At 45.8% G+C, this 27944-nt stretch overlaps 2 protein-coding genes across 3 annotated transcripts; one reads left to right on the top strand and one right to left on the bottom strand.

Annotated features, from left to right (window-relative positions):
* Positions 1 to 177: 177 nt before the first annotated feature.
* Positions 178 to 18451, bottom strand: NELFB (negative elongation factor complex member B). 2 transcript variants are annotated; one of them, XM_068915333.1, is made up of 14 exons: positions 17950 to 18451; positions 12164 to 12496; positions 11774 to 11937; positions 11482 to 11581; positions 10457 to 10687; positions 8781 to 8966; positions 7321 to 7433; positions 6521 to 6623; positions 5436 to 5561; positions 3905 to 4047; positions 2850 to 2956; positions 1740 to 1881; positions 872 to 980; positions 178 to 615 (listed from the first exon to the last, which is right to left on the bottom strand). In XM_068915333.1, the coding sequence occupies exons 1-14, from the start codon at positions 18091 to 18093 to the stop codon at positions 478 to 480; spliced, it is 2139 nt and encodes a 712-aa protein (XP_068771434.1). In that variant the 5' UTR covers positions 18094 to 18451; the 3' UTR covers positions 178 to 477. The 2 variants fall into 2 exon arrangements, with proteins under 2 accessions (XP_068771434.1, XP_009666510.2); XM_009668215.2 differs by having other exon boundaries at positions 5436 to 5531; positions 17950 to 18449.
* LOC104139776 (ectonucleoside triphosphate diphosphohydrolase 2) lies at positions 12485 to 27944 on the top strand. Its single transcript, XM_009668139.2, has 9 exons — positions 12485 to 14673; positions 16897 to 17014; positions 18851 to 19001; positions 19768 to 19927; positions 21301 to 21528; positions 22736 to 23008; positions 23911 to 24006; positions 24893 to 25027; positions 26121 to 27944. The coding sequence occupies exons 1-9, from the start codon at positions 14560 to 14562 to the stop codon at positions 26349 to 26351; spliced, it is 1506 nt and encodes a 501-aa protein (XP_009666434.1). The 5' UTR covers positions 12485 to 14559; the 3' UTR covers positions 26352 to 27944.

Below are 27944 nucleotides of genomic sequence, written 5' to 3' on the forward strand. Positions count from 1 at the left end.
CAGTGGAGGTAACCTTCTCTGACATACCGTTCTGCTAAGCCTCTCTAAAGACTCAGAGAAGCAAACTAACAGCCAGGGGAAAACTATGCTTACCTGAACTATCTGCTCATTCAAAATGGAGGTCAGCACTCGTTTATCAGTTCATAAAATTGTGTTTAAAAATACAAGATACCAAGCTTAAAAATACACCTTTTCTTTTTGGGGAAAAAAAAAAAAGTACAGTCAGATTTAAGTGGATCTACAAGAAAAACACTCAGCTATCTTTAAGTAAACCTTTGCAACGCGCTGCATACAGAGTTTTCTAACCAGTCAGAGCCAGTGGGTAGGGCAATCTGCAGTGTTTCCTGAAAGAGCTTCAGTGGCTTTTTCTAGTTTTCACCCTGTAGGCAGAGACACTTGACAAGGCAGCACAATGCCTTCATACTGCAGGGCACTAGGTTAGTTCTTCTCCTCTCTCTCTTGCACTGCAGCCAGAGCTCAGCGTGAGGCTGGTGTGGGCACAGCAGGCAAGGGCAGTTCCATGGAGGGAGTCTCAGTCACTTCAGCTGGACTAGGCTTGCGAAGCTCCAGTTTTTCCGTGAGTTGGTTATAAAGCTCCTTCACGGCTTCTCCACTCTGTAGAATGAGAATCAGGGAGGGGAGAAACAGAAAAGACATACTTCATTCTAGCGAGAGCGCTAGATATGCGATTACCGCAAATGTTTTAGCACAAACCAGCGTACAAAGAGGAAGTTACAAGGTAATTAAGACATAACTCGGAATACTTGGAAAGCTGCTATCTGAGCAGAGCACACGTTCCATTAAGTCATGTCTGGGAAGGCAGCTGCTTCATTTGCCATTAGTTTTCCCTTTCTCATGCTTCTCTTCTTACCTGCTTGGTGGGTTCCAAAGCCTTCTGGAGAGATTCTAACTTGGCAGGAGCCACTTTGTGATGGAGATGAAGCAGCAGTCTTAGGACATGTCTATGTACATTCTCCTTCCTGCAAAGGGCAATTTTAAAGCAGAATAACTGATATAAACAAATATAGTCTTACTTGAGAAAGGGAAAGCTACCCCAATAGTATCATAAGGATACCTTACACACCCAGAGACAGAGAGCTTTTTTATAATTTGCCAAAACACCTCAGAATTACCTGCATGCTACAAAATGCTAAGCCTGCCTTAGACTTCCAAGCAATTCATATAATCATTCAACAGGAGTGGACTAACTATAGCAGCTACGAGAAGGGAAGGAGAGATTTTAAGCACAGACCATAGCACGTGGCAGTAGCTGGTCTCTCTGTTGGCCAGGCCATATGCATATACAGGAGAATGTTTGCTCCTCGGTACCTGTGGAGGAAGCGGTAGCAGCAGCAGGTGCTGCTATGCCTGAACAGCAGTTCAGTCACTTTTGGGGAAGCATTCTGGAGGTTAGATTTACTCTGAAGGCCACCAGTTGAACCACATTGACTTAACAGAATTAACAGATAAAAACAAGTTTTCTGTGTTCAGCTGATACTGCAAACAGCTGACGCTAACTCTTCATATTCACAGCTACTGCAAACCATGAAGCATATTGTCTTTTGCAACTCCAGTTTGCAAACAAGGAATTACAGTTTAGATTATGATCTATAATCAACACTTAATTTTGCAGTTAGTATCAGGCTAGTATTTCAACTATATGCTGAAAGATCAAAGAAGCACAACCTCTCTCTCAGCTGTCTTATAAACTCACTTCCGTTGAGGAAGATCAAATTTACCTTGAGCAGGCAGTGAGAAAGAAGCCATCAAAGAGACTGGTGCAGAACTCCTCAAGTGCAAATTCATCACCCAGCAGCGTGAGATTACCAGTGAGCAGATGAAGAAAAACATCACTGAAGGCCAAGTCACTGAACGTCTCAACTATACAACACAAAAGGAAAAAGACTGAGACTGGCAAGAACGTGCCAGACCCCGATTACACAGCAGCAGACGTTCCTGCCAAAAACTTTGCAGTGAAATTTCCTTCTCCGGCTTTTGCAAGAGGTAACTCGCGCAGGTGGCTATGATTTTCCAGACGTAAAACATAAGGAGCAGAGTGGGTGAGAAGAGTTTGTGGAAAACCCATGTCTCCACCAAGACTGAAGTCTCACACAATAGCTTGCTGCTGCCAAAAATCAAAGCCCCCTATTAACCTTTTCCACAGTCCTCTGCTCATGGCCACGTCCACCTCCTTGTGCTCCTCAAACCCCATGGTGAGCAGATGCAAATCACTTCCCTGGTGGAAAACGCATGAGCACAAACGAGCTCAGCAAAAGGTCAAAAGAACAGCAGAGCTGGGGCAAGGCAGGGAGCGGGGAAGTCAACCCACCCATTACTGGCAGCAGCAATTCCTAAGATTAGTTCAGAGCTCTTATGAAACTCAACCTACAGAAGTCAGTGAAGAAGGTAGCCCCAGGGGGTAGTTTAGGGCTGTATTTGGTCTTGTTTTGTTACAGGTTTTTTCATCACAGTGCCAAGTCCCAAGAATTTCAGACCACATGCAACTACTGTGAGCTGCGGAAGAATTAAGCCACCTGCTGTTTTCTCTCTCAGCTTCACTCCAAATAGCTCTCAGCTAATCCCATTGTTAATATAGTCTGTGATATAAAGAATTACTGTCCTTCAGTCAATACGCATAAACTCTTGGATTGGCAGAAAAATCCCAGTCACAGACAGAAATAGGCACGCTCTTCTACAGTTCTTACAACTAAGTTACCAGAAGAGCCAAAACCAAAATGTAACGTCTTTGACTCTAAAAATCACATTCACTTCAGGTTCTTATTTGCCTCTTTCTAGCTCTCCAATATAAGGCAAACAGCTATAGAAAAGACGACAAGAACAAAACTCACCTAGTGCTGGCAGAAGCCTAAGGAAAGCATTCTTGTTCCGCTGTTTAGTGATATGAAGGATGTAATATAGCCCAATCTCACAAGCTATTCTGTTCTCCTGCAAGAATCTGTTATGGCCCAAAAAAGGTTCTTAATCAATAAAGCAAGTAAAGATTTCCCCTCCCCCCCCCAAAAAAAAAAAACCTCAGACAGTTTAAAAGCCATCGCTGGATAGGAATCAAGCGGTTACAGCAATAGCTACCTCAAACCTGATGAGAAAAAAAAACAAAACAAAACCCAAAAAGCAAACATCACTCTGTCTCACAATCAAACAATCAGATTTGATTGTGAGCACTGAAGATTAATACTAATGACAACAACACTCACTCAAAATGAGATTTAGAAGAGGCCCAAAGACTCAAACATGATACAAAGTCCAATTTTGTTTCTGTTTTAAAATTTCCCAAAGGTCAAATACCAATGCTGCAACAAAACAGCTTTAAGTACAGCTCTACTGGGATACAATATTCTGGATTCTGACATACAGATAAGAAATCAGCTGGAAATTAGTGCAAGAGCTGAATACGACTGAGCACACAGAGGATGTTTATTTATCCTTTTGAATGACACATTATCAACAGAGAATGAGCCTCTGTGATAAAATGCAAATCCTACAATCTACGCTAGCATTCATCAGATGGCAAGCACGGGCAGTCTGTCCAGCTGCACCCAAGTTAAACAATTTCACCGAAACATTCATCATGCACTGCCGGGGAAGCTAAATAAGCAGCATATCTTAAAGCAGTAGAACCAAATCCTTTCATATACACCAGCAGAAACAGTCATATCAAGAAACATTATTATTTTATGTAAATAAATTTTATTTGAGGAATCATGCTGGAAACTGTTCTGCTAATGGATAATTTCAACCTTGATTAGTTAGAGCTAAATCACACCCCAAGAAAGTCTTCATTTTACCACACACACTTGTTTCCTGTCAGCGTCGGTTGGCTCTTTGATGTTTTGCTTTGGTAACATGACTAAGATGTACAAAACTGGTAAGGCAGATTACGCACTTGGTGAAAGCTTCAGGGATCGTGCTGGGGTAGGGAATTGGCCCCTTCTCTTCTGAGGGCAGTTTCTGATCTACATTGAACGTGTGGTCGTCCACCACGAAAGACATCAGCATAGGTAAGAACTTGGTGATCAACTCAGCTTCCTTAGAAGGAGGGAAGAACAGAGGGGGGGAAAAATAATATTTGCATCAATCAGTTCACGCCATCTAAAAGTTGCAGAGCATTGCAACAAACATTGAGTCAATATTATGAACCCTATTCTACACTTGGAAAAACAACCTTTCAGACAGCAAGTTCCTTTCAAACTGCCTGATAAATTCACTCTCACACGCTCCAGTGGTAATTAGGAAAACTGCACATCACCTCATCTACAGAGGTATTCCTGCTCAAATTCTTTGATTTGACAATTGCATAACACGTATTTCTTCTGAGACATCTTTTCCAGTACTTCTGCAAGCACAGTATACTAAGGAAGGTACCAAACTGCTTTTATTAACAATCGTAAATTCTTCTGTTCGTTCCCTAAACTGACAGGGACCGACAAACAGCTGGAGTAGAACAAGAAAGTTTGCGTGCATCTCCTCTCCACACACGCTGGCTCTGCGTGAGGCAGATCAACCTCTGTTGTAGCACAATCACAGAATGGGAGGCTACTGCTTGTGAAATCACAAATAGAACAGATTTTAAACACAGATGTGATTTCCTTTACAAGAAAGCTCCAAAATTTCTTTCCAAAAAGATTCATGAGAACACTTCCAATGAGCTGCAAGATAACCCGAGTGCTACTCCTGGAGTGTTAGTCAACCTTACCGTTACAATCCGAGTATTAACGTACACTGCTCCCACGGTAAACTTAAACGTGCAATCAGCCAGTAACATACATCTTGTGGACTTCAACTGTCCCCTGAAGTAGGCATTTGATGCTTTACAGTACAGAACAGAAACTTCTCTTGAGAAACTGTCCTACTCTGCAACATTGTGGTTAGCCTTCCTGCTGTCACCTGAATATATCTGCTCCCAGAACTCACTAGGGCTGCCTTCAACATCGGCCAAAGGAACAGCACAGAAAAACAGTCATTCAGGAATTTGAAATACTGCCTACCAGCAGCTGAACGTGACGCTTACATAAATTCATTGTCAGAGATCGGGAAGGCAAAAATATTTTTCCAGTCAATGAAAAGGTGCTACATTGCTACCAAAGCTTCACAGCAGCCTCTGAAATCCTGCTTTCTCATACAAAATCTGCTTTGCAAACCTGTCATTTGGGTAGAACGTCCCAGGAATAATGAGCAACCAGTGCAAATTTTAACCGAATGAGAGATCGTATAAAAACAGCGAGGGCCAAACATTCATGGAAAGGAAAAAGCATGTAAGCAATGTTTACAGCAGGTCCATTTGACCTGCTGCTCTGAATATTTGCATATTTTTTCCAAGAAAGCTATGATGAGAGAAATGCAGAAAGCTGACTTGACGATTGAACCAGGGAAACATAATACAAAGAAAATAGGAAACAAATCTAAAGAAGCCTCACCATTTTTGGTTCCTTGAAGACTTGGCTGTCAATCATGTCCCAGGCCCCCTGTCCTAGAGACAGCATCCTAAGGAGCAGCAGCAGATCTGGGCTTTCCTCGAATTTTAAGAGGAAGAAAAAAAAAAGCTATTTTCATCTTCTACAAGTTGCATGTATGGACATGTATTCAGAAGTAGTGGTTTAGCTTCAAAGCCCCCCTGGATTACCTGCTCTGTGAAAGACAGCTAGAGGAAATCAGTTCTCTGATTTAATTGACAACTGATTGCTCAAAGCAATTCATATAGCTACAGGCACAACCAGACACACCTGAGGTTTTTTTCCCCGTAACATTTTATAACGTGCCGAGAGGTATACAGCCAATCTGATCATGACACTGTTTTTAAAGGTGTCCAGCCAAATTAGCATACTGAAATACAATGGGTGACAGGATGAATCACGGCATCTCAGCAGAAGCAAGTAACAGAAAGAGTGCCTGAGAATGATAATGGTTTATCACTTACATTGTGCCCTGAAACCAAAAACAATTTTCAGTCTTAAACTCTCATCAATAAACTATTTAATCCAACAATGAAATTTATAAACCTCAGGGATGAAAAGCAGCAAATGCCTCACACTGTTCAGGCTCCTGTAAGGCTCCCCTCCTCTAATTTTTAAGTACCTCCTGCAGGTACTACTTGCAGGAACTGTACCATACCACAGTCAACAGACCAGAACAGCATAAATTGACCCATCACATTTACCATGGCACGGAAGAAGCAATGCCGCTGTAAGGCAAACTGCTGGAAGGATAAAGCAGGGAGATGCATATAGGCATAACTGTTAGGACAGAACGAGCCAGGCAAAGAAGTCACTGTCAACTTGGAAAGCGCCAAAATGCCTGTTTCCAAAGAGAACACTTGCAGAGCTCTCAGGTAAGTGCTACGAATGGAAAGGCAGTATTACAGCTCCCCTATTTCAGTTTACACATGCATTTGAAAGCTTAGCTGTACTACCTCCACTGGGCCAGTCTCTGGCTTTGCTGATGAATGCCATTCAATTCAGACTCTAGCAGTATCACATTAGACACACAGGCTGCCCATACTCACCCTGGGTAAGGTGTCCTGCCCAACCAGGTCTTGTAGGTGCCTTATGGTACTCAAGGCTAAGGTGTTAATGGCAAAGGGATCACATAAAATCATGGATAAGTCTCTAAAAAGAAGCAAAAATCAAACATACGGTCACACATAGCAACCAACCTTACAATCCAGTTCCACATCCAGCTGTAGGACACCAGCTTCTAGAGAAAATGTTTACATTGGCATGAGAACTGTGAGCCTGTCAAGTATCAGATGAAATATCAAGCAGTGTATGTTTTATATTTTTATAACTATATATATATTGGGGGGAGGGAAGAAAGACAGAGAGAAAAAACACACTGTTGTGTTAAAGAAGGGAGGCAGACACAGGGTAAACATGGTAGCAATAACCTCACTATAATAATGCAAAAACATGAATTTCTATCAACCTGATGATCCTTCTCTGGCCTTGAAAAAACACCATGAATATTATTTCTTTTGCGTGAAAGAGGAAGCTTTCTGAAAACAACTACTAAAGGTCTTTTGCACTGAAATGAAACAGGAGAGCTCACACAGTCAGTTGCCAGGCCACGAGGGAGACTGTAACAATCACTCAAGGGTGGTAACTTAAGCAGTACAAACTACATCACCTGAACGTGCCTAATGCAGTAATGCTGATGGATGTACTGAATCGGACCACGTGGAAGAAGAACTGGCTGTTAGCTCGCTTTAGGGAGGAACTAACACCTAAAATGCCCACCAGAACTTCAGATGTTGTGGCTACAGGGAACCCCTTTTAATTTCTCAATAAACAGCCTAGAATGGCTTACCCCAGCACTTGTTCCTGTCCTTTCTTCACTCCGTCAAGAAACCCTTGCAATTCCCTAGCTCTCTTGTTGTCCACAAACTTCTCCCGAATGCAGGCATCAAGGCACCAGGTGAACTGTTACCAAAAAAAAAAAAAACAAACCAGAAAGCTTTACAATAACCACAGAAACTCATCTAAACTGGCATAAAATGCATGATGTCACAGGAAACAGGCTCAGAAAGACCTTCACCCTCTAGAATTAATACACTTTATTAGTATGCTAATGTATGGCAGCAAGCTGATCACAAATACAGAGGAGGTCAGAAATACAAGCCTCCCAGAAGAAAAATCAGAGATAGAGATGCAAGTTCAATTGGTATCACTTTCTCTCCCCTCCCAACACAGGCATTCCCTGGCAATTAAGGAACAGGCATGTAAAAAATATACGACTGCCCTGTACACCTGATCAGTGTGGAGTCACAAGGAGGAGGCTCATACATTGTTTCATTACCAAAACGGAAAAACACAGTTGACTGAAATGTTTTATTTGAACTAAAATTAAGTGTTGTCCCTTAAAGGAAACAACATACACGTTTCCCCAACATTTCAGCTGTCATTTTAAAAAGAAAAACAAACACCAAAAACAGACAAACAAAATATTGCTGAGTTTCCTGAAATGCTTTCATCATGGCATACTTTCCTCACACCAGTCACTGCATTTTGCGGTGGAAAAAGTGAGGTCACTAAAAACGATCCACAAATTGAACAAGAACTGCCCTCTTCTAGGCAGTCAGTGTGTGTACCCTGGTTTTGAGACTCTTGACCAGAAGAGGTTAGAGAGCATGCAAGAACATTTATCATCATCACTTTAGAATCCATTCTCTATAAGCAGAATACACATAACACTTAGCAAAATTACTTAGACAAAAAGCCTTCTTGTAGATCAGAATGACACTGACCATGGACAAAGGACCAGAAACAAGATCCTGATGTGAAATTAACTCCTTGTCCCCCCCTCCCCCCCAAGTATTTTAATTTTTTAACGTTTCTTATAATTCAAGATCGGAAGTATTTAATCAGTTACACACCAAGTCTATTGACAGATGGAGTATATCACACTAGGCAAAACAGGGAGGGAAGTAAGCTTTGATTAAGAACCTGGGGCTAGCTAACGTTCTCGATTATTTTTGCAGCACCTACATAGGTCAGATTAGACACTGTTTTAAACACTGCACACGTACCATAAATTCGAATGATGTATGGGTTATTAAATGAAAGCAAGCTGCTGGTTAACCAAGATGAAATTTTCACCTGAAGTTCCAAGGAATATAAGATGACTTTTGGATTCAAGGTCTGAACTCTCTTCACAGAGAGGAGTCATCTTCTCTGGGCTGAAGACCTGCAGGGCAGCAGGTGTGCACAGGAGCGGGCGAAACAGAAAATTCTCCAGTAATATTCCTATCTGTGCCACATGTTTAATACCTTATGACATGGGTCAACGGTGCAGATTTCACTGATGTCCAGGTCATGCAGCGACATCAAGAGCTCTGCCCGTAGCGTGCAGTAATGAACATTCCTTGTCCGAAGGAACAAAGTTCTCAGAAACTGTAACACCATATCATAGAGCTTCACGTTCTTCCCAATCATCTGGGTCAGCTTCTGAACCACCTGAACTCAAAGTGGAAAAACATGCACTCAGTACCAAGAGACACTGCTACTTCACAAAAAAACTTGAAGTTAATTCTTCTACGGGATTTATCGAGTTTGAAACATCCACACTGAAATGAGTTTCTTAAAAGGATATTTTGCACCAGAATTTCCGAGAGCATTTGTTCAAGAGATGTTCACCAGATATTTCACAGCTATCATGAGAGAACAGATTTTTAAAAATGGCTCCCTTTACAACTTCTTCCATCTCTTTTACTAAAGTGCTCAGTCATGTAAAAGGGTAAGCAGCAATACTTATTATTGAATAATAAAATTTACAATTATTATAGCATGGAAAGAAATTCATTTTTCATGGGAAGGCTTTTTGTAGTTCTATCTACCTTTAGATGATGATCGTGAGAATGAAGGTGCAATCTGCAAGCGTAAAAAAAACTCAAGCAATTGCACCAGTGCACTTACATTAAAAGCAGGCTTTTGAAAGCGAATCAGATCCAGCCCAAATCCCTCAAATAACAGATGCGCTACCTTCTCTGAAATTACAGCTTTATGCTGTCTTATCCTGTGATTCCTTAGTACCCTCAATAGCAAGGTCCTTACAGAGACTCTGGCATTTCCCTTTTGGGGCAAAAGCCCTCTGAGGTAACGTGACATATTATAGCTGAGCCAATCTAATAGTCTGCTATTGCCAGAAAGGGGAAGAGACCCACTCCTCCTAACACCTGTGACACTGTTCCCTCCCACCTCAAGCCCACCTGTGTGATTCAGCCCACCTCCGTGCAACAGCTTTGGTGCTTGCTGATCTCTTCTTTGAGCAGGTCCAGCTCACTAACTTGGAAAAACACTTGCTGTTCTTATTTGCTAAAGTTTCTGTGGCATTTATTGAGCTGAACCAGTTCACGGAAGGGTCTTATAATCACCAGAGCTGCAAGTAGGGAGGGGAGGAGCAGGACCTGCCCTTCCCGTGTCGGAAGGGAGTATTGGATCAGCTCAGCCACCTCATGTAATTCCATCCATCTTTTCTGAAGGCCATCTTAGCTACAACTTTTGTAAAAACGGAAAGGAACACTGAAAAAAATGCTTTGTTGGGCTATGTCCCGCTAAATTAAAAAAAGAAAGAAATTTAAAATATCCAAACTGATTTAATAGAGATGTTCGGTCTTCAGAATAGCCGAGGGGTATTAAAGCCAGACTGAGTGATAAAGGCAAACATTTTGTCTAGCTATTTTTTTGAAGTACATAAACAGCTTAGAACATTGACCAATTATCATACAGTGCAGCATAACTATTAAAATAATTCCTGCTACTTTGATCAAGACATGTAGGAAAAAAAAATGAACTGGCGTTTCTTGCAAATACTTTGCCTATTCCACTACCTGAAGTTAGCAGCAAAGTTGAAGAGGTGAAATGGACTCCTGAATATTTGATGAAGTTGACAAAAAGCTAACAAATTCCATTTGCAAGCAGTTTGTAAGAGGCTTCCTTGTTCTTACCTCTCCCTGACGTCTTGTTTTGGGAGATGGGCTGAAGAAGTTGTGCAAGACAGAAATATCGTTGCTGAAGAGAATATTCTCTTTCTCCAGGATGTATTGCTTCAGCAGTGGAGATACTTCATCACCAAACAGGGCTTGGTTATCCTGCCAGATCTGGCGCTTTACCTCCACAGCACATGCTTTATACAAATCCTTATCTGCCATTACTAACTTCAGCTTCTTTTCAGGGACCTACAATCAATAGAGCAGGTACCAAAGCGTAGAGCAGCTGAGCTGCCTGACTGTCCAAGCAACAGGTAACTGACTACAGAGGACATCTAAATCACAGTCTGAGACAGTCTCATAATTTACACAACATAACTCAATAAAAGTAACTATCACAGATTCATCTTTTGCCTACCTTTATCCTGTAACAGTAAGCCAGCCCTAAGACACTTAGTTTCCTTAGTTTCTTATACAACCGGATAACACACCAAGTTTCTCCTCTTTTTTTCTTCCCCCTTCCCCCCCCCCCCAAAGGGGACAAAAGGCTTGATTTAAAACCCAGAAACTAAGTTTTAAGGTGATGATTAAAAACTCAGTAGCTTTAAAAGTTTTAGTAGCAGTTTTGAATTCATTGCCTTAAATACAACATGATGCTTTTAACAAGGCTGCTCCTTCCAGGAGTCTTGTTTCACAGGCCTTTATCTCACTCCTGTCTACTTCTAGTTGCATTCTTCAACTCTTATGTTCCATTTGCCGTAAATAAGTATTTAAGTCAGCTATGGAAAAATTCCTCCATCACTGAACTTGACCACTTTTAAAAAGCTCCGTGTACGGAATAAAAAAGAGAAACAGTCTTCTCCAGTTATGAAAATGTTAAATGCTTTTTGAATTGGTCTATGAAATTGCTAACAGATACAAGAATGAAATAAATCTTTACTCATTTCCTAACGGTGAATGACAAACTTATAGAACGTCTGCAGATGCAGCCCAGCCAAGAGCACAGCTAAGGGAGAACAGGCCAACTGCAGGACTGTTTTTACCTTGGGCAAATGCTTCATGACACACATTACAACAGGCTGTATAGAAGGCATCTTGACCAGGGAAAAGCTCTTCTCTAGGAGATCTTCCAGCTTCTTGTATCTGGAAATGAGAACGTTTAAAGAGACTCTAAGTAACATTGAACAGGAAAGGACCAAAGTGACTCATCTCAAAGCCTCCGCAGCTCGTGCTCCCAGGAACCTAACTCTCCTTTAGCAGACACGTGCCTGCGGTAAGTGATTTTAAATGACATTTCTACCTCAGCCCGAAGAGCCACGCAGACCGCTGACACACCTTTCTTCGACTTTCCCTTCCAAAGCAATGGCCGAGACTCTCTCCAGCAGTTTCTCCCTGAGCTCGTCGAACACGGACTGGTGAAACTCGAGCCTGGGGGTGCCGTGCAGGTCCAGGAAGGGCAGGGCCGACTGCAGGGAAGGCAGGAGGACTCCATTTTCCGTCTGCCAACACAAACACCGGACAGGGACAGAGCGCTCGGTTAGCTCGCTCCGCTGGCCGCGAGCGGCAGCGCGAAGTGCTAAAGCTGTGCTGGTTACGGAAAAAAAGAAGAAGAAAAAAAGAAAAGAAAAGAAAACGAGGAACGCCCTTCAGGCCTTCTCGGGCCCCTCTCCCACCACGCAGCCCGCCCGGTGCCCCCCGGCCGTCTCCACGCCGCCCCCGCCCCACCTGGAACTGCTCGATGGCCTTCAGCGGCTCCGTGCAGTTGGTCAGCGTCTCCTTGAGGTCCTCGCCGTTGGCCACCCCCAGCTCCTGCAGCCCCGCGTACATGGCGGCCTCGCCGGGCCCAGCCGGGCCCGCTCCCGCCACCAGCTCCCCCCGCCCCCGGGGCCGCCGCGGTCCGTCGCGCTCTCCGGTCCCCCGGCTCGAGCCGGTGCCGCGCTCTTCTCCGCCCGCCCGGGCCGCGCTGCGGAACCCGCTCCGCCGCACAAAGGTTCCGCGGCGGCGGCGGCTGCTCCGGGTGGGCTGTGCTGTCACTTCTCGGCCGACCTCTGGCAGAAGCTGATGAAAACAGGAAGCGCAAGCAGAACTTCAGAAAGGAGAAGGAGCCTTTCCTTTTCCATCACTTGACCTTCACAAGCCCGTGCTTCCGGATACTTGTTACAAAACGGACAAAACATTCCCACTAGCCTGCTTCATCCTTCCTAAGACCTGCAGTCAGGCACCAAGATCATTCTCTTCCCCATCTCACGGGAATCTCTGGCTAAATTCACTCTGAAACGTCAACTAATTTTTACACCTGGTCCTTTACCTCTGGCAGCTCATCAGATCATTAGGCACAGAGCCAGGCTGCAAAACTTGCCCTCCCGACAGCGTGGGAACGTTTAAGTATCTGGAATTTGGACTCTGCTCTGCGCGTAGACAGTTCTCTAATGAGAGCTAAGCAGGACTGGCCTGACCACAGGAGGATCTGGCAACACCTTGCTAGTTGCGGGATTTTCCTAGGTGTTGATGATATAGCAAGGCGCTGGTATAAACTACCGCAACCAGCCCATGGGCACGAGCGCTCGGATCAACCGCCCCCGGTGCAAGCAGCCGTTCCGCAGACCCCACGTGCACGTGCAGCATTTCTTTGAGACAGGAGGATGCCTGGGGCACCTCTTTTGTTCGCTACGCTGCAGCAAGCTGCACTGCTCTGTGAATCTTTCCCGGTGAGCTACGTGAAAGCTTGCTTGTCGTTCTGGGCAGCTGTGAGAGCAGCGAGGAAGGAGGATCGTCAGCACTCAGGCAATTTAATTGGTGTCCCCATTGCAAAGTGGAGCATTATCAGCCCACATGTATACAAACCCTAAGCTGCTGCCTTAGCTAGGTCAGGTGTAAACAGTGCTGCATGTGCACATGCATTAGAGCTATGGACCAGCAAAACCTGAACGGGAGTCTGACCGCACTGCTGGAAGATAAAGGTGTCCTTGGCACTTTCCTTGAAAATACTGTAAGACTGGGAGAGGCACATCTCTGCGCCAAGAATGTGTCATCCTTTTAATTCTGTAGATGGAGGCCTGACTAGTGAAATCCTCTGCTGGCTATGGGGACAAGATGCCACCATCCGGCCTTGCCAATAAACAATCCAGATGGCAGAAATTAAAATGTTTTCTTTACAGGAATTGCACTTTTATTACTAGACCCACTCCCTGGGAAACAGAGACAGCATGCAAGAAATACCTCTCCTTCCTAACAGATCTTTCTTCAGAAATTCTGGTTTGGGGGACTTTTGCTTTTGGCATGGGAAAGGAGGAAGTGGGTGCCTCTTTTGTAAAGTCTGGGGATTATCTTTCAGCAGGAGATTGACAGAGAAGGGACCTACAGGTACTGAGGCTGATACTGGTCATTCTGCAGCAAAAAACACCTGAGCAGCCCCCACTGTCATCCAGCAAAAGCCCTGCTTGACTAGCAGGACCCACAACAAAGACCAAGCCAGCCAGGGTCTCCTGCGTGTAGAACCCCAGAAATGCAGCTGTTTTCCTGTCCCAGCTGCCGCCTGAATGTAAATGAGATGGTAAGAGCAATTTGAAGGAAATCGGCAGGGTGCCAGCTCTCTCTCCCGGCCCAGAAGACCGTTTGCTTGCAGGAAAGCGCCCGAGGTCCACGCTGGAGCTGAGCATGGCCCTCAGATGAAAAGTAAATCCATCTAAAAGGAGTTTCCCATTTCTAATTTTGGAATTCTTCCTAACTCTGCCAAGCTCAGAATACCAAACAGATGAGTTTTCTGCTTGTTAAATAGATGAGTTAACCCCACATTTCTGTTTACCTCAACACCATTGCCTGGAGCAGTTTCGAGGCTCTACTGATGTCTTTGCAAAACTAGCCCTGGAATCAGCACCAAGCCTCAGTTTTATTTATTGTGTGGATAGTGGAAGGGAGAATTCCCTGACACATCACAGCTTGGCCCACGCGCTTTTCATGGTCCTGTGGCTTGGGGCTGGGCTGATGCCAAAGCTTGGCCTTGGCCCCGCCTTTCTCCTCTTTTTAAAGACTGTAAAAAGCAGTCACTGTCAGATGCAGACTTTGCATTTGCTGCTCCACTGCTTCCTCTTTGACTTTTCAGAAAAAGGAGAAAGTGCTTCATGTCTTGGCGCGAACTCCTTCCCCCCTGGCTGGTGATCGGAGCAGGACTGACGGGCATTGTGCTACTTTGTGTCTCCACTAAAGATGTGCCCACCACCCCTCTCAGGACCAAGGTAAGGTCATCTGTCTCAGGCAAGGTAGCCAACCCGGGGGTGAAGTGGGGCAATAAGCAGAGGACATTATCCTTGCCTAATTGGGTTTCTTCCTAAGGAAAAGCTGCCTGTTTCCTTGGGCTTATCCCTGGTGCAAGCCTGACATTTAAACAAAGAACTGTTGGGCTTTGTTGCTTTTTACATTCATTGCGCTACTGAGTGACTCTACCAGCCCAAATCAATAAACTGAGAAGAGGACTAGCACAAGACTGTGAGGATGGGTTAGTCTCCCTCAAAATGCTGTAGCTTTTCAAACCGAAAACAAAACATCCCATTTGATTTCAGCTGTTCAGTTGGTCAAGGAACGTACAGGCTGAATATCGTCCACTGATCAGCAGAGACCCTCACTGCAAGCTGAGTACAGGAGGTAGCCTGCTTCAGGAACTGCCCCAGAGCAGTAAGGGACCAGTGGTTCAAGTGGCCCTGAACTGCTTCGGTCCTTAAAAAAAAAAATCTATTATGCTTACTCCTTTTCCATCCCTTTTACTTTTGATTTTTATTGAAGAGCCAACCTGCTCTACGCAGCAGGTTCAGATCTGCCCAGTGATGCAGGGGTAAATCTCTATCTGCTTATGCCTCTTGATGCAAAACTGCTGAGGTGAGGTCAATTGCACGCTGTGGTTTACTTGAACAGAAATAGGTTAACCTATGATTTTAGAGATACTCCCCACCCACCATGCGCCGCTTAGAAACAGAACTGCATTTAAAAAGTCCTTATTGTTCCATGCTCTGCCAACCCAAAATAACATCAAGATCTGTGTTCTTCCCTGATGTTGATTTGTGGCATAAATGTGGTCTCCTCCTCCTTTTTGCTCCCAACGGCGGTCTCTCATTTTGTGAGGGAGAAAAAAATTCTGAATTTGCCCACCAAGATCATTCATTTCTTGCTCTTCTGCAGCAGCTGACATGCCCCTGCAAGAAATATGAGCTGTCACTTTTGTGGGAGGATGCCAGCAGGCTCAGGCGGGGAGCTACGTCCTCCTTCCACATTTCTGCTCAGGCTCCAGTCACACCACCTCCTGGCCTGGGAGCTGGAGTGCGTGCCTGGTGGAGCTGAGAGCGCTCACAGAGAGGAAGGAGGAAGCCAGTTTCATTTGGAGGCTGCAGCCAGGCTGTCTAGTGCTAAACCCTTCTGACTACGTTAACATCAACCTCTGAGGATGTTTCTCCTCCACTCAGTCACAGTTACAAATTTTGCTGTGCAAGATACAGCTTAGGTCATGCAGAACCACATACCTCCCAGATCTCCCAAGTTTCCTTTCTCTCTTTGTGGGAGAGTCCCAGTTTGGAGTCACGTAAAGGGAGTAGAAAGGGGAAAAGATCTCCTGAGAGGAGGGCCATTTTGAGAGCAAGGACTTCCGTTAACAGGCACCAAGTTATGCTGTGGGGTACTCTTGTGGCCTCTCATTTCCAAACCTGCACACTGGGCTGCAAAAAGCAAGAAAGTCCTCAGCCTCAGTGCTAGGCACGAGGGAGGGGTCACTCTCAGCAGATAAGGTGTTGAGAAATCTCATGCTGGCTGTTGCCAGTTTTGCTGAGACGTTATCTTGGTCTGTGTGGGATTGCTGTGTTGGACAGCATACATGCTGGTCTGCCCGAGTACACTGTGGCTCCAACAGATCTGGTATGCATCGAGGCAGAGCTAATCTGTGTCACACCATCTCTGCAGCAGGGCTCCAAACAGACATGCAAGTCTCTTGAGTTCCTCAGAAGCAAGAGCAAGCCACAGCCCTCTGCTTTCTCCCCAAATGCCTTGTCTCTTTAGCAAACCAATCCAGCAGCAGCTTGAGTCCCAGAGTTAGCAGAGAGCCTGTACAGTGCTGTCTTCCACCTACGTAGGACCTGTTTCTTCTGCGCTCCAGATGGCTCAGCTCTCAATGGAAACCCTTTGCACAGTTTCAGGAACAGCTACAGAGCATGTCCAGCAGCTGCCACTGTAGATATATATTTGTGGGCATTTCTCCACTCCTGCTGCTCCTCACATATATTCGGCAATGCAGATGGTTCACTGCAAATCCACATTATCTTCTGGCTTCACCCTTTCTTTGAATTAAAAAAGCTAACTCAAATACTGCAGTGTGGGCACATGGGTTACCCAGAACACTTGTGTAACGCTGAGTAACCCTGCAATAACAAACTGTGCATTCAGTGGTGTTTAGCTATAATGCTTTTGGGGTTTTCCAGTATGGCATTATTCTGGATGCTGGCCCATCCCACACCATCCTGTTCATCTACCAGTGGACTGCCAACAAAGCAAACAACACCGGGGTGATCAGGGAATGTAGCTCCTGTACTGTGCAAGGTAAGATGCCCGATTCATGTTTGGAAGGTCTATGGGATTGGCATGGGATGACTGGAAACCAAGAGAGCTGTGTATGGCCCATCTGTGCAGTTTTTGAGTCCTGTATCATCTAGCTGCAGACTGAGATGGTAGTGACAGTGAAGCGCAGGCTGTACATTTTCAGCACAGGCCTTCTCAACACGGGTAGGGCTAGATCAGAGGATTCTGCAGTAGCAGATGAAAGTTCTACTAGCCTGCTATGGGCAGGGAAGCACACAGAGGGGATGGCGCTGCGCTGATCTCCACATGGACCAGTGGCAGAACCAAGGTTGCTGAGCCTCTCACCCAAGGGACATGGTGAACAGCAATGGAGACAAGTCTGGCCACAGAGGGGGACTTCCTAGTAACCTTTTCCTCCTCCTGACTGTTATCTGGGCAGTAAGTGCTGCAGCTCCGCAACAGAGATGTGAAGCCTCCAATCCCCTCTGTGAGGTTTGGCTGCACAAGTGTGAGTTCAGGTTGACATGCCACAGCTGGTCCCCACAGTACTGTGGCAGGCTGTGGTTTTAGGTGTCAGGTTTTAGAGAATCTTGGGGTCTTCCTCGCTGGTTTGAGTCAGTTCACTCCTGCCAGAGCCAGCTAAACAGGGTTCATGCATTAATGCTTGGGGTTTTTCTTCCCTGTCTCACGATCTTGCTTTGATAGCGAAGCATGATTATAGCAGGATGCTGGGAAACCCTGAACTCTCAGTGTCACAGGGTGCTGGGAGAGGGCAGCCACACAGCAAGCAGAGAAGGGGGCTTGCGCTCTCCCAGACTGTAAACAATACCAGCCACATACAGATGATGTAATAACAGTTCCCTGAAACCTTGTATGTATCCTTCAACTGCTACCACTTAGTATCTTCACTTACTGTGTTAAAAATGACAATTTTACTTCAGTGTTTGAATACTTACGTGAACCTGCAGCAGAGTCATCAGCAGTGACAAAACGTCCAGGCAAGTCTTTTTCCCAGATGCAAGAAGCAGTCCTTGGTCTGTGTGGCAGTGCGGGCCAGCAGAGACCTGTGGTAATTGAAATGAAGCTGGAGGGGAAAGCATCGTAGGGCCTTAGACAGCAGACAAGGACTTAGGAACGGTGGTTCAAATTCCACTTTTGCTACAGTCTTTGAGTGGTCGTAGGCAATCTGCAGCTCTGTTCAGGGCCCAGGAGAGCAAGGTACGCGGTGAGGTAGTCATGCAGCCAGGAACACGAGTGGCCTGGAGGATAAGGAAGCAAGGCCTTCTATGGTTTGTAGTTCAAAAACATTTAAAACTCCCATTGACTCCTGCTGGAAGGATGAGTCAGGGCTTGCACACAGCTGCTCTCCATGCAGCACTAGCTTCCTTCAGAGCAGAGGTGGCCTGCTTGCAGGCATGCGGTTCAGCAGTCATGTCTACCAACACATGAGGAAGCAGCTGGAAGAGGAAGCTGATGCACAAGTCTCATTTCCGTGTCAGTGTGTCCTTTTGCTTATCTTTTACAGTGGTGAAAACCACACTTCTATGGGGTGAGACAGCCTCAGCTGTAAGAGCTGTCGCATAGCTGATACGTGGTCATCTATAGGATAACTTAGCAGCACAGCTAGAGTTCTCTTAGTGTGTGATTTAGGATTTACATTTATTTGCTGTTCTGTTCCCAATGCAGCGTTTTACCGGAATGGCTACTAGTCCACTGAAATAACTGCTTTGTTCTGGCTATGACAAAGATGGGACGTCTTTGCTGTCCTTCAGGGCATGCTTAATCTCTTTGGCAACTGCTCTCACCTTTCTCCCACATCTTCACACAGGATATTTCATTCTTTCCTCTGATCCATAGGTCCCGGAGTCTCCAGCTACTCCGTTTCTCCTCAGGAAGTAGGGAAGAATTTGGAGCCATGCTTACACTGGGCCCAGAGAGAGATCCCAGCAGAGCAGCACAGCCAAACCCCCCTCTACTTGGGAGCAACTGCCAGCATGAGGCAGCTGAAGTGAGTGAATGTTGCAAACCCACATGCAGAGATCAGCACACATCATGTGGATCACTGTAAATGAATCTCACCCTGTCTGCTCTGCAGCATGTTTCATCCCCAATCCATTGGTCAGGTAAACCTTTCTCAGCTCCCTGTGCATTCAAGGGGAGTACAGCACAGCTGTGTGTCCATACCATCCCCCTGCAAACAGCCATGAGGATGATAGGCTTGCTATTGCTACCAATCTGTGTAAAGTCCCTTTCCCAACTAGGGCTGGGGACAACATCTGTCTGTTTGGAAGCTGAAGTGTTTTCAGTTTATGTGGCAAGCTGCATGGGTTTGCAGTGGTGGTTCTTGTCAGCAGGCTGGGAGCTGCGGTGGGAAGCTCTACTTTATCCTACATACTTATTTGGACCCTGTTCTCAATTACCTTGTTACCAGGACCTCTCCACCTCCTTTTAGACACTGGGGAAAAATAAGGTCTGGAGGTGCCAGGTCAGTGGAGCACAGCCACAGGATCCTGCAGTGGCAGAGAGATCTGAACTCAAGGCTCCCCAATGGCAGCCCAGCTGCTCAATCACCTTTCCATATTTTTGTTGCCCAGGCTGTGCTTGCCCCCAGTGCAGTATGAGGGGAGGGGGAAGAGGCAGTGGGAGCAGGCTTTTCATTGTGTCTCCCTGAACTCTTACCCAAAGTGGGGAACACGGCACAAGTCCTGCTGCTGCACCCACTGCAGGCTGCTCCTGGTGGAGCCCTGTAACAAATGTGCTTCTTTTCTGTCTAGCCTTACCAATCCCACCCTCTCTGACGCTCTTCTTGCGGCCCTGACTGTAGCCCTCAAGTCATCCCCCTTCGACTTTTGGGGGGCACAAATCCTGTCCAGCCTGGATGAGGAAGCATTCAACTGGGTTGCTGTTAATTACGTCCTGGAGAACTTTGTCAAGGTAAAGGGAGATCCCGCCCTGGGGAGTACAGACCTGAGCTGAGGGACTCCCGTTATCAAACAGCAAGGGACTCCCGTTATCAAACGGCAACAGAGATATGTGGAGGGATTGTTATAGCTCTGCACTTCGAACAAAACGTAAGCAGAGCTTCCACTGACTTTCAAAGAAGGCAGGTTATATCATCTCCATCATGGTGGACCTGAGATAACATGGTTAAAACTGGGTTGAAGTACCAAACCTCTAATATAGGTTATGTTCATGGATATGCTCATGCTGTTGTTGTAACTGATCTGAGGTTTTCTGGACAACACATCTGGGACGTTCAAACACAGATAACCTTACATAGCCTGGCCCTAGTGCATAAAGCAAGAACATTGTTGCCCCAAGCCATTCAGTTCTAGCTCAGAACCACTGTGAAACAGACATTGCTGCTATGTCTGCAGGGATGGCATGGGAATGTCACCAAAGTCCAGCTGGCCCAAAGGACATCCTGTGAACGGTGGACACAAGAGTCTTTGGCTGCCAAAGCAAAAGCCCTCAAACTTTCCTCTCATTGAGACAGTGATGAGACAGCGTCCCCAGCTTAGGGTCCTGGTCTGTATTCAGGAGCTCACTAAAGAAAAAGACATGTAATTTTCTTTGCTCCATCCATAGTTTCTCAAGGCAAAAGGTCTCAAGAAGGTCTCAAAGTGCCAGATAAAGGAGGGTTAGACAACAGCAGCTCCACAGCAGCGGATTAAAAGGCAGTTCTGATAACAAGCAGCAAATGTGCATCAGTCAGGCAATTGCTAGCACCGCTGGCAACAGCACAGCCCACCCAGGCCGTGGGCAGAGTATTTACATCTGCAGTCAGTAAAAGCTTTCCTGCATAAGCTTTCCTGCCTCTACTGTTAACTTCAGCATTGCCAAAATCAGTTCTGCAGGACTGTGGGACATGAAACCACAGGGTTCTTCTGACAGGAGGATCACTTTGGCATTAGGCAGCACCTGAAGCCCATATCTACCCACCTGGCAGCCTTCCTCCCGGCTCCCCCTATCCTCTCCTCTTTCCCCTGTTCCTACCTACAGAGACCGCTGCCTTGAACAGCCCACTGAGGTGGTGAAATCTACTGTTTGCTCTCACTGGCTGTGGTGAGCTCTCTGTGCAAATGGCAGTGCTTATACAGTGGCTCTCCCCTCTGCTCCCTCTGAAGCCATCAGTTCAGCATCTTCGTGCCCTGTGGGGAAATAAGAGTTGGGCTGTACTGCACCAGAAAGCTGCTCTCTCTCTCTCTCTCTCTCTCTCTCTCTGTGCAGTAATGCTTGTATCTGACTGACCATGACTCAGATGCAAAAGTCTTAAGAACCGACCTCTCTGTTTCTCTTTGGGTCAGTATGACTGGCGAGGACAGGTGATCCCCTCCATGAAGGGGACAGCAGGAGTCCTGTCCTTAGGAGGAACCTCAGCACAGCTCATTTCCAAGATGGAAGAAAAGAACCAGGCACCAAAAGGAGGAGTGAGGCTGCAGCTGTACGGGCAAACACACAAGGTGTATGCTTACCAGTGCCCCTGCCACAGCACAGACCAGCTCCGCAGCAGGCTGCTCTCCATGCTCATACGAGTGAGTATCTGCTGCTGGCATTTGCAAGTTTCCTAGATACAATGTCCATCCCCTGTACCAAATGACAGTAGCATAAGGCAAGAGCTAGTGTAGCTGGTAATAGGTGAAACATCAGTGACCATCTTTAATTGAGGGTGTTTGTATGCATCTAAAAGCCCAATGCCTCAGACAGTCTCCATGCCTGAATCGATGTCCTCTAAGTATATACAAAGGCAACCATTCCAGTTTCTTATTTGCAGGCTCTATTTGGCTTCCTATTTAAGGCACACGAGCACAAAATTGCTCTCCAGAGGTGCTAAGACCACCTTCATAGTAGAGAGGGGCAAACACTTCCCTTGGCTTCTCTGAACTGCTCCTCCATTCTACAAGGGGAGCCTAAAAAGCAACACCTGGGAACCAGCTGGGACCTTTTTTCCCAACTTTAACTTTGACATAGTCTAAAATAGTAATATTCAATTTTGAAAACACACAGGTGTTTCAATTCTTCCGAATTTTATTTCATTGGGTGGAGGGGGAGGGGGTGGTAGAGGGTTGACTGGATCTGATACAAAGTCATGAATGGTTTTGGTCCCCACGAAAATTGAATTGTTCAAAAATGAACTCATAAATGAATTCATCCTCAGTTGGCTCCCCCTAAACACGCTCCAGCCACACCTTTCTCTAGGGAACAGCCCCTTATCTGAGACTCATATGGAGACCCACCTCATGATTATATTACAGGGAATCCCTAAGGACGAGAAATGCTAACTCTTGAGGGGTTCCCTGTGACCTGCATGGCTCTATGGGCAAAGAGCTGCTCGGGAAGAGGGGATTAGTAATCTGCACACCACCTGGGTCACCCTAGCTACCAGGGAGCATGAGGGCTGGAGCATCATAAAACACTGAATTCCCCAGGAATTCCTACATGCTCAACTTCTCATCCTCCAACAGCAGGCTCAGTCATTGCAGGCTGCCTTGAACTCAGCGGGAGCTGGGACCATGCTGTACCAGAGGTCTAGGCTTTGCAGCTGAATAGTTTAGATAAGGTTTTTGCAAGCCTTTTGCAACCTGCCTGCTCAATTATGACATTGTCACATCAGGAGAAAAAGCAAACAAAATAACTTCTGTTTTTCATTGTGTTATATTTCATTTTCTTTTATAAAGCCTTGAGCAGTTCTCTTGGGTCTCCTCTCTTGCTACCTGTCCCCATTTTTTTCTGCCCCTCTAGGATCAGAGAAATGTGAAAACTATATATAACCCCTGCTGGCCCCTCACTTACTCCCAGGAAGTGCAATGGCGTTCAGTGCATGCTGGGCCCTGTGCTATCAGTGATGACACATTGGGAACCCCCAGCCCTGAGGAGGTGTTCAATGTCACCGGCTCCAGCAATTCTACTGCTTGCAGGAGACTCGTGCAAAGTCTGCTCAACTCTTCTGCTTCCTGCAGCTTCTTCAAGCATTCCCTCAGCAGTGTTTTCAAGCGTCCCTGGACCAAGTTTCTGGTGGGTTCTCATTTATACTGGGGTAAGCAATTGGCATGAAGAGCCCATGAAACTGGACCAATTTGATCATTAATAAACATAGTGGGACCAGCCGTTCTGTACTCTCTGCTAGCCAGGAGTGCCAGTACTCTGGCTAGTGCTGAATACAGTGCTGATGCTGTAGACATGCAATCCTGCCCTCTCCCCTTCCTCAGCACACAGCTGTTCGAATGGGCACCCAGGCTTTCCACCAATAACTGTGGTACAACACTGATCCCACGCGTCAGCAGCGTCTCTTTGCGAGAGGAGGTTTGGGGCACTGCAGAGCCATAATGGAGCTCATGTGAGCCAGCAGGGTCAGAGCAGGCAGGAGTTCTGCCCTGAGCATCTCTTCCCATGTCAAGTCTGTGGTGAAGCTAAAGACCCTCTGTCCCTTTCTGAGTAAACATCTGAGGATGCTCTACCACAAGTGTCCTTATGTCCTTGAAATGCTGGATCTAGTGTTCAAAGTCATTGGGATGTTAAGCCAGGACCTGCTCAAGATGCTAGGGCACACTGAGCACATTTCAGAGAAGGGCTGTGGAGGAAGGGATTACAGAAATCACCAGTTTCCTGTTGCCAGTAGCCTCCCATGGATATGGTACCAAGGAGCATAAGGACTAGCCTACTGCACATCCAGAGCAAGGAAGGTTGCTATATTGAAGCTAGAATCTCAAGCTAGTCCAGTTTCCATCTTCAGACAGTAACAGCTCCTGTTTGTTTTCCCAGTGCCCATCAGAAGCACTGTAACCACCAAACAGATAAGTAGAAAGGACATCCTGGAAATGTGCCCAATGGCTATTGCCACCTACTTTCCCTTACACACTATATGGAAGCATGCCTGGCGCGATCCAACCTGATGATTATTTCTGCTGCTGTTATAGGTGATTTCTGAGGCCCTGGACTTCCTGAGAGAGACTGTACCCTCTCCTGACTTGGGTCAGGCAGTCAACAAGCTTTGTGGGATGTCTGTCAAAGAGGTAAATGTGGAATAACTTAGTGTGCACAGATAGAGTAGAGCAACAAACAGCCCAGCTGTAAAAGCTCATGTGTCTCAGGCCGTAAGTTGCTGACCCCCTCGGGGAAAAACTTGGATTTGCCTGTCTTTTTACTTTAAGAAAACAGGCTTTCCCTTCCTCTCAAATCCCAGCTGTTGCTGTTAGTAACACCTGGACTTGATTAAATGGAAAGGCACCAGTACCTTTCACTGCATATTAGGGATAGAAAGGCAGTCTGCCTAGTCTTGCTTATACATCACCTTGTTCTCCTTGTTATCCTCCTCTCCCTATGTACAAGGAACACATCTGCTCAGAGTCCAGGGATCTTCCCATTTCACCTGGACCCATGGAGACTAAGCTATGGGGGAAATAGAAGTTCTTTGGCTAGCTTGGCAACTCATGAAGTCACCCTCATTAGAGCTTACACTGACTGAGCATCCCTTTCACAATAACATCCAAATTGGCCATTCTCTAGAGGGTTTGATAATGGGGTAACAAGCTTTCTTTTCTGGATGGAAGAGAAAGATCTTAGTGATCCTGATGAGATAAAGGTTGCAGCATTAGTTCAGCCTAATTAGAGAGCAGAGACTCATACCAAGGAGTTCACCCGCAGGGCAACTGTAGGTGAGGGGGTTGTCAGTTCTGCTGCTCTTGGAACTGCCTAGTCTTTTAATGAGACAGGAACTAAGGCACTGAGAGGTGATGGTGACTCTCAGACAACAGCCCAGCGGGTGCGGGGAAGCATGGCCTCAGTCTGCACTGGACACACAAACACTTCTCCTCCAGCCCTGCATCAGTCCCAGAGCAGGACATGACTGCTGATTTTTTTTTTTTTCTTCCCTCCGTCTTCTGTTGGACATGACACCAGCTAGTCAAGGAATCCCAGACAAGCTTGGATACACTTGCCGATTACTGTGCTGTGTCCACCTTCATCTTCCATCTGAGTACAAAGGGATACACGTTTGACTTTCACAGCTCTGTTCGGATTGTGTTCCAGGAAAAGGTCGGTTACCTTCAGTATGGTATTCCAATTACAAGGGAGGGTGGTTTGGGTAAAGCTGGACTATTCCCACTCCCACAAGCCCTAACCAACTAGGTTTCTCCAGCAAGATACTTCCATAAAATAAATTCACAGCTCTAAGGATCAAGGAACTAATGTAAAAGAGATAAAGATTCCACTTGTCTCCACTGCAAACCAGATGGGTCAAAATCTCATTTGAAAGCAATATCATTTTTAAATGTCTGCAACCAGTAGCAAGGGAAAGAAGATAGCTTAGTTACTACTTAACGCTGAAGACAGAAGGCTAATATTATTTCCCAAGCCAGAAGATCCTGCCCTATCTCTTTGCAATCAACCTCATACCAGTGAGAGTTTGTAACTGGTAGAGGCAGCACTAAAATTGCTTCAAGATCTGTAACCACTAAGGAAAGAAGGATTTGATTCAGGTTTTCTTCATCCTTTTCCTTCACAAAAGGAAAGAAAGCCCATTCCCAAACCTCAGCTCACTGACAAAGACACAGTCCCACACTATTTGAATACAGCCACATTGGTGATAGTGATTCTGTCAAATACCTGACAAAGGCAGGGTAATGAGGTAGGTCCAGGGTCCACCCGCAGAGGCCAGTCACAAAACGTCCAGAGGTAAACTACTTACAACCTAAGTCTGAGGTCCATCCAGGAGACAGGGACAAAGACAAAGCTACCAACAACGTGTTGGGGAAAATCAGTCAGTAAGCTGAGACCCCAGGAGAAAGAACAGGACCCAGGTGCATCTACAGCACAGTCCAGGGGAAGGCAGAGTGCCCAGGCCTGAGCGTAAAGAGAGCTCCCAGGCCAAGGGGCAGAGGGTGCATGGGTAGAAGCCCCAGGTGAGGCTGGTCAGGGCAATTAAGGCCTAGTAGTGCACTCAGGGCCCTTACAGTGGGAGAGCCTGCTCTTTGAGATTTCAAGCCTAATCCTTGGATCAATTTCAAATAAAGTATGTTAGGCTTTAGACCTGTGCACAGAAACACAGCTGGGATCCAGGAGCCATGGAGCCATCCTAGACTCCAGTGTCTGCTTCTCTTCTGACCTCTCCTCCTTTTTCTTTCCATAGATTGGTGACATATCATCTGGCTGGACTCTTGGGTACCTGCTGAATCTCACCAACACTATCCCCCAGGACAACGCCAGCTTCCTCAAGGGGATTGAACCAGGGGTCTGGTCTTTGCTCCTCATCCTCTTTGTTGTGCTGCTCACTGGCTCTTTCATGCGCATTTCATACCGAGTGATGGTCAAGGAAAACAGCTTCAGTAACAGGAACAGCAGTGTTTTTGATGACAACTGACTGTTATTCTAGGACTGGACGCTCTTGTGAGAGGTCACTTAACAAGGTACATATAGAAGACACACAGGTGTAACTCAGTGGAAGATGCGAGGGATTTTCCTGCAAGACTCCAGACCTCAGTGCCTTATTTCAACCTGCTAGCACTTGCACTACTGTAAATAGAGATAACAGATCTTGCTCTGTAGGAAGCCTGAGATTCCCAGTGGATGGCAAGCTGTACGTTCTCCAAATGATCAAATGATCAGCTTGCACAGATCTTGCTTGGGCTGCAGCTAAGATTACTAGTGTCCACATGATGGAACTATACCCTTGCGCAGGCCCTGAGCACTACTGTAAAGTTAATATTGAATAATTTTATCCGGTCAGAAGAGGTGTTTTCTGGAAAAGGTGTTCTGTCTCTTCTCTGGCCACAAAAGAGAGGAGCCCTGCAATGTCTCCAGTAATGAAGACTGAAACAGCCTTAAAATACAATCGGAATAAAACAGCCAACTTGCTTCCTTGTTCTAAGGGAAAAAAGCAATTTTTTTTTTCCCTGCGACTGCTGATCTTTTTTCCCATCTTAGCGACAGTATGCCTGCCAACCTCCCTTCCAAGGAATGCTCCTACTGAGTGATAATCCTTCAAAAACAATGGTCCCCGTTTGGTGGTAATGCTACTGCTATCTGTCTTATCAGTGTTACAGTAGCATGCAGAGGCCTTGGTGGAGATCAACACCTTCCTGTGGCAGCAGCTCTGAAAGTATGTATTAAGAGAATCTTTGCTCCACAACAGAAGATGTACGGAGCACCAAAGGAAGACGCACAACTGAGTCCCTGTCTCTCAGCTAAGCCATGGTAACTCAAGATTACTCTTGTCAACTTAAACTCTTTCACCAGGGGTTAAATTAACGTATTTTATCTCACATTTGCTAAATCTGGGGACGTGCTTGGCTGAAGTTCACCAGTTCATTCACTTGCCCAAAACTGCCTGTCATGCTGACTCTGGGAGGTGAAGTATCTCATCTAATACTGCCCGTTAGAGAAGAGCAGACCCAGGAACAGAAGGTGAATTTCTAACAAGGTTACCTTATAGCCCAATGCTCAAGAGTCCTCTGGGAGTTCTAGCTCCTCTGGTCTACTCTGCTCATCTAACATGCGGGGCAGTACAAGTTCCCAGCGTTATTGTGAAGAAAATGGACAGACTCAGACAAATACTGTCTTTTTACTAAAGCAATTAGAGTTCATTTCTCAGATAGTTTCAGTGACTAAAACACCCAGGCTTTGTTAAGAGCCGAAGGGATGAGTGCCTCCAACTCATTTCAGACTACTTTAACCATGTTTAAATGCTTAGAGATGCAGTAATGTGCCTTGTAGGATTTTTAAAGCTACCACGGTGCCCAAATCCATTCAAATCTGGTTATTAACCCTTTGTGCTCCTAACTCACATACAGGAACTCTCACTCATAATATCCGTGAGTGTACTCATATATTTTCAAGCCATTGGAACTTGTCAGTCAAGTTTAGAGGGGTGTGGAAGCACATTTAAAGACGCTTCATATTAATTTCTTTGAGTTGCACATTACATATTTTTAATTATATCATGTTATTGAAGATA

Source organism: Struthio camelus, chromosome 20 (genome assembly GCF_040807025.1).
Source record: "Struthio camelus isolate bStrCam1 chromosome 20, bStrCam1.hap1, whole genome shotgun sequence".
Lineage (NCBI taxonomy): Eukaryota > Metazoa > Chordata > Aves > Struthioniformes > Struthionidae > Struthio > Struthio camelus.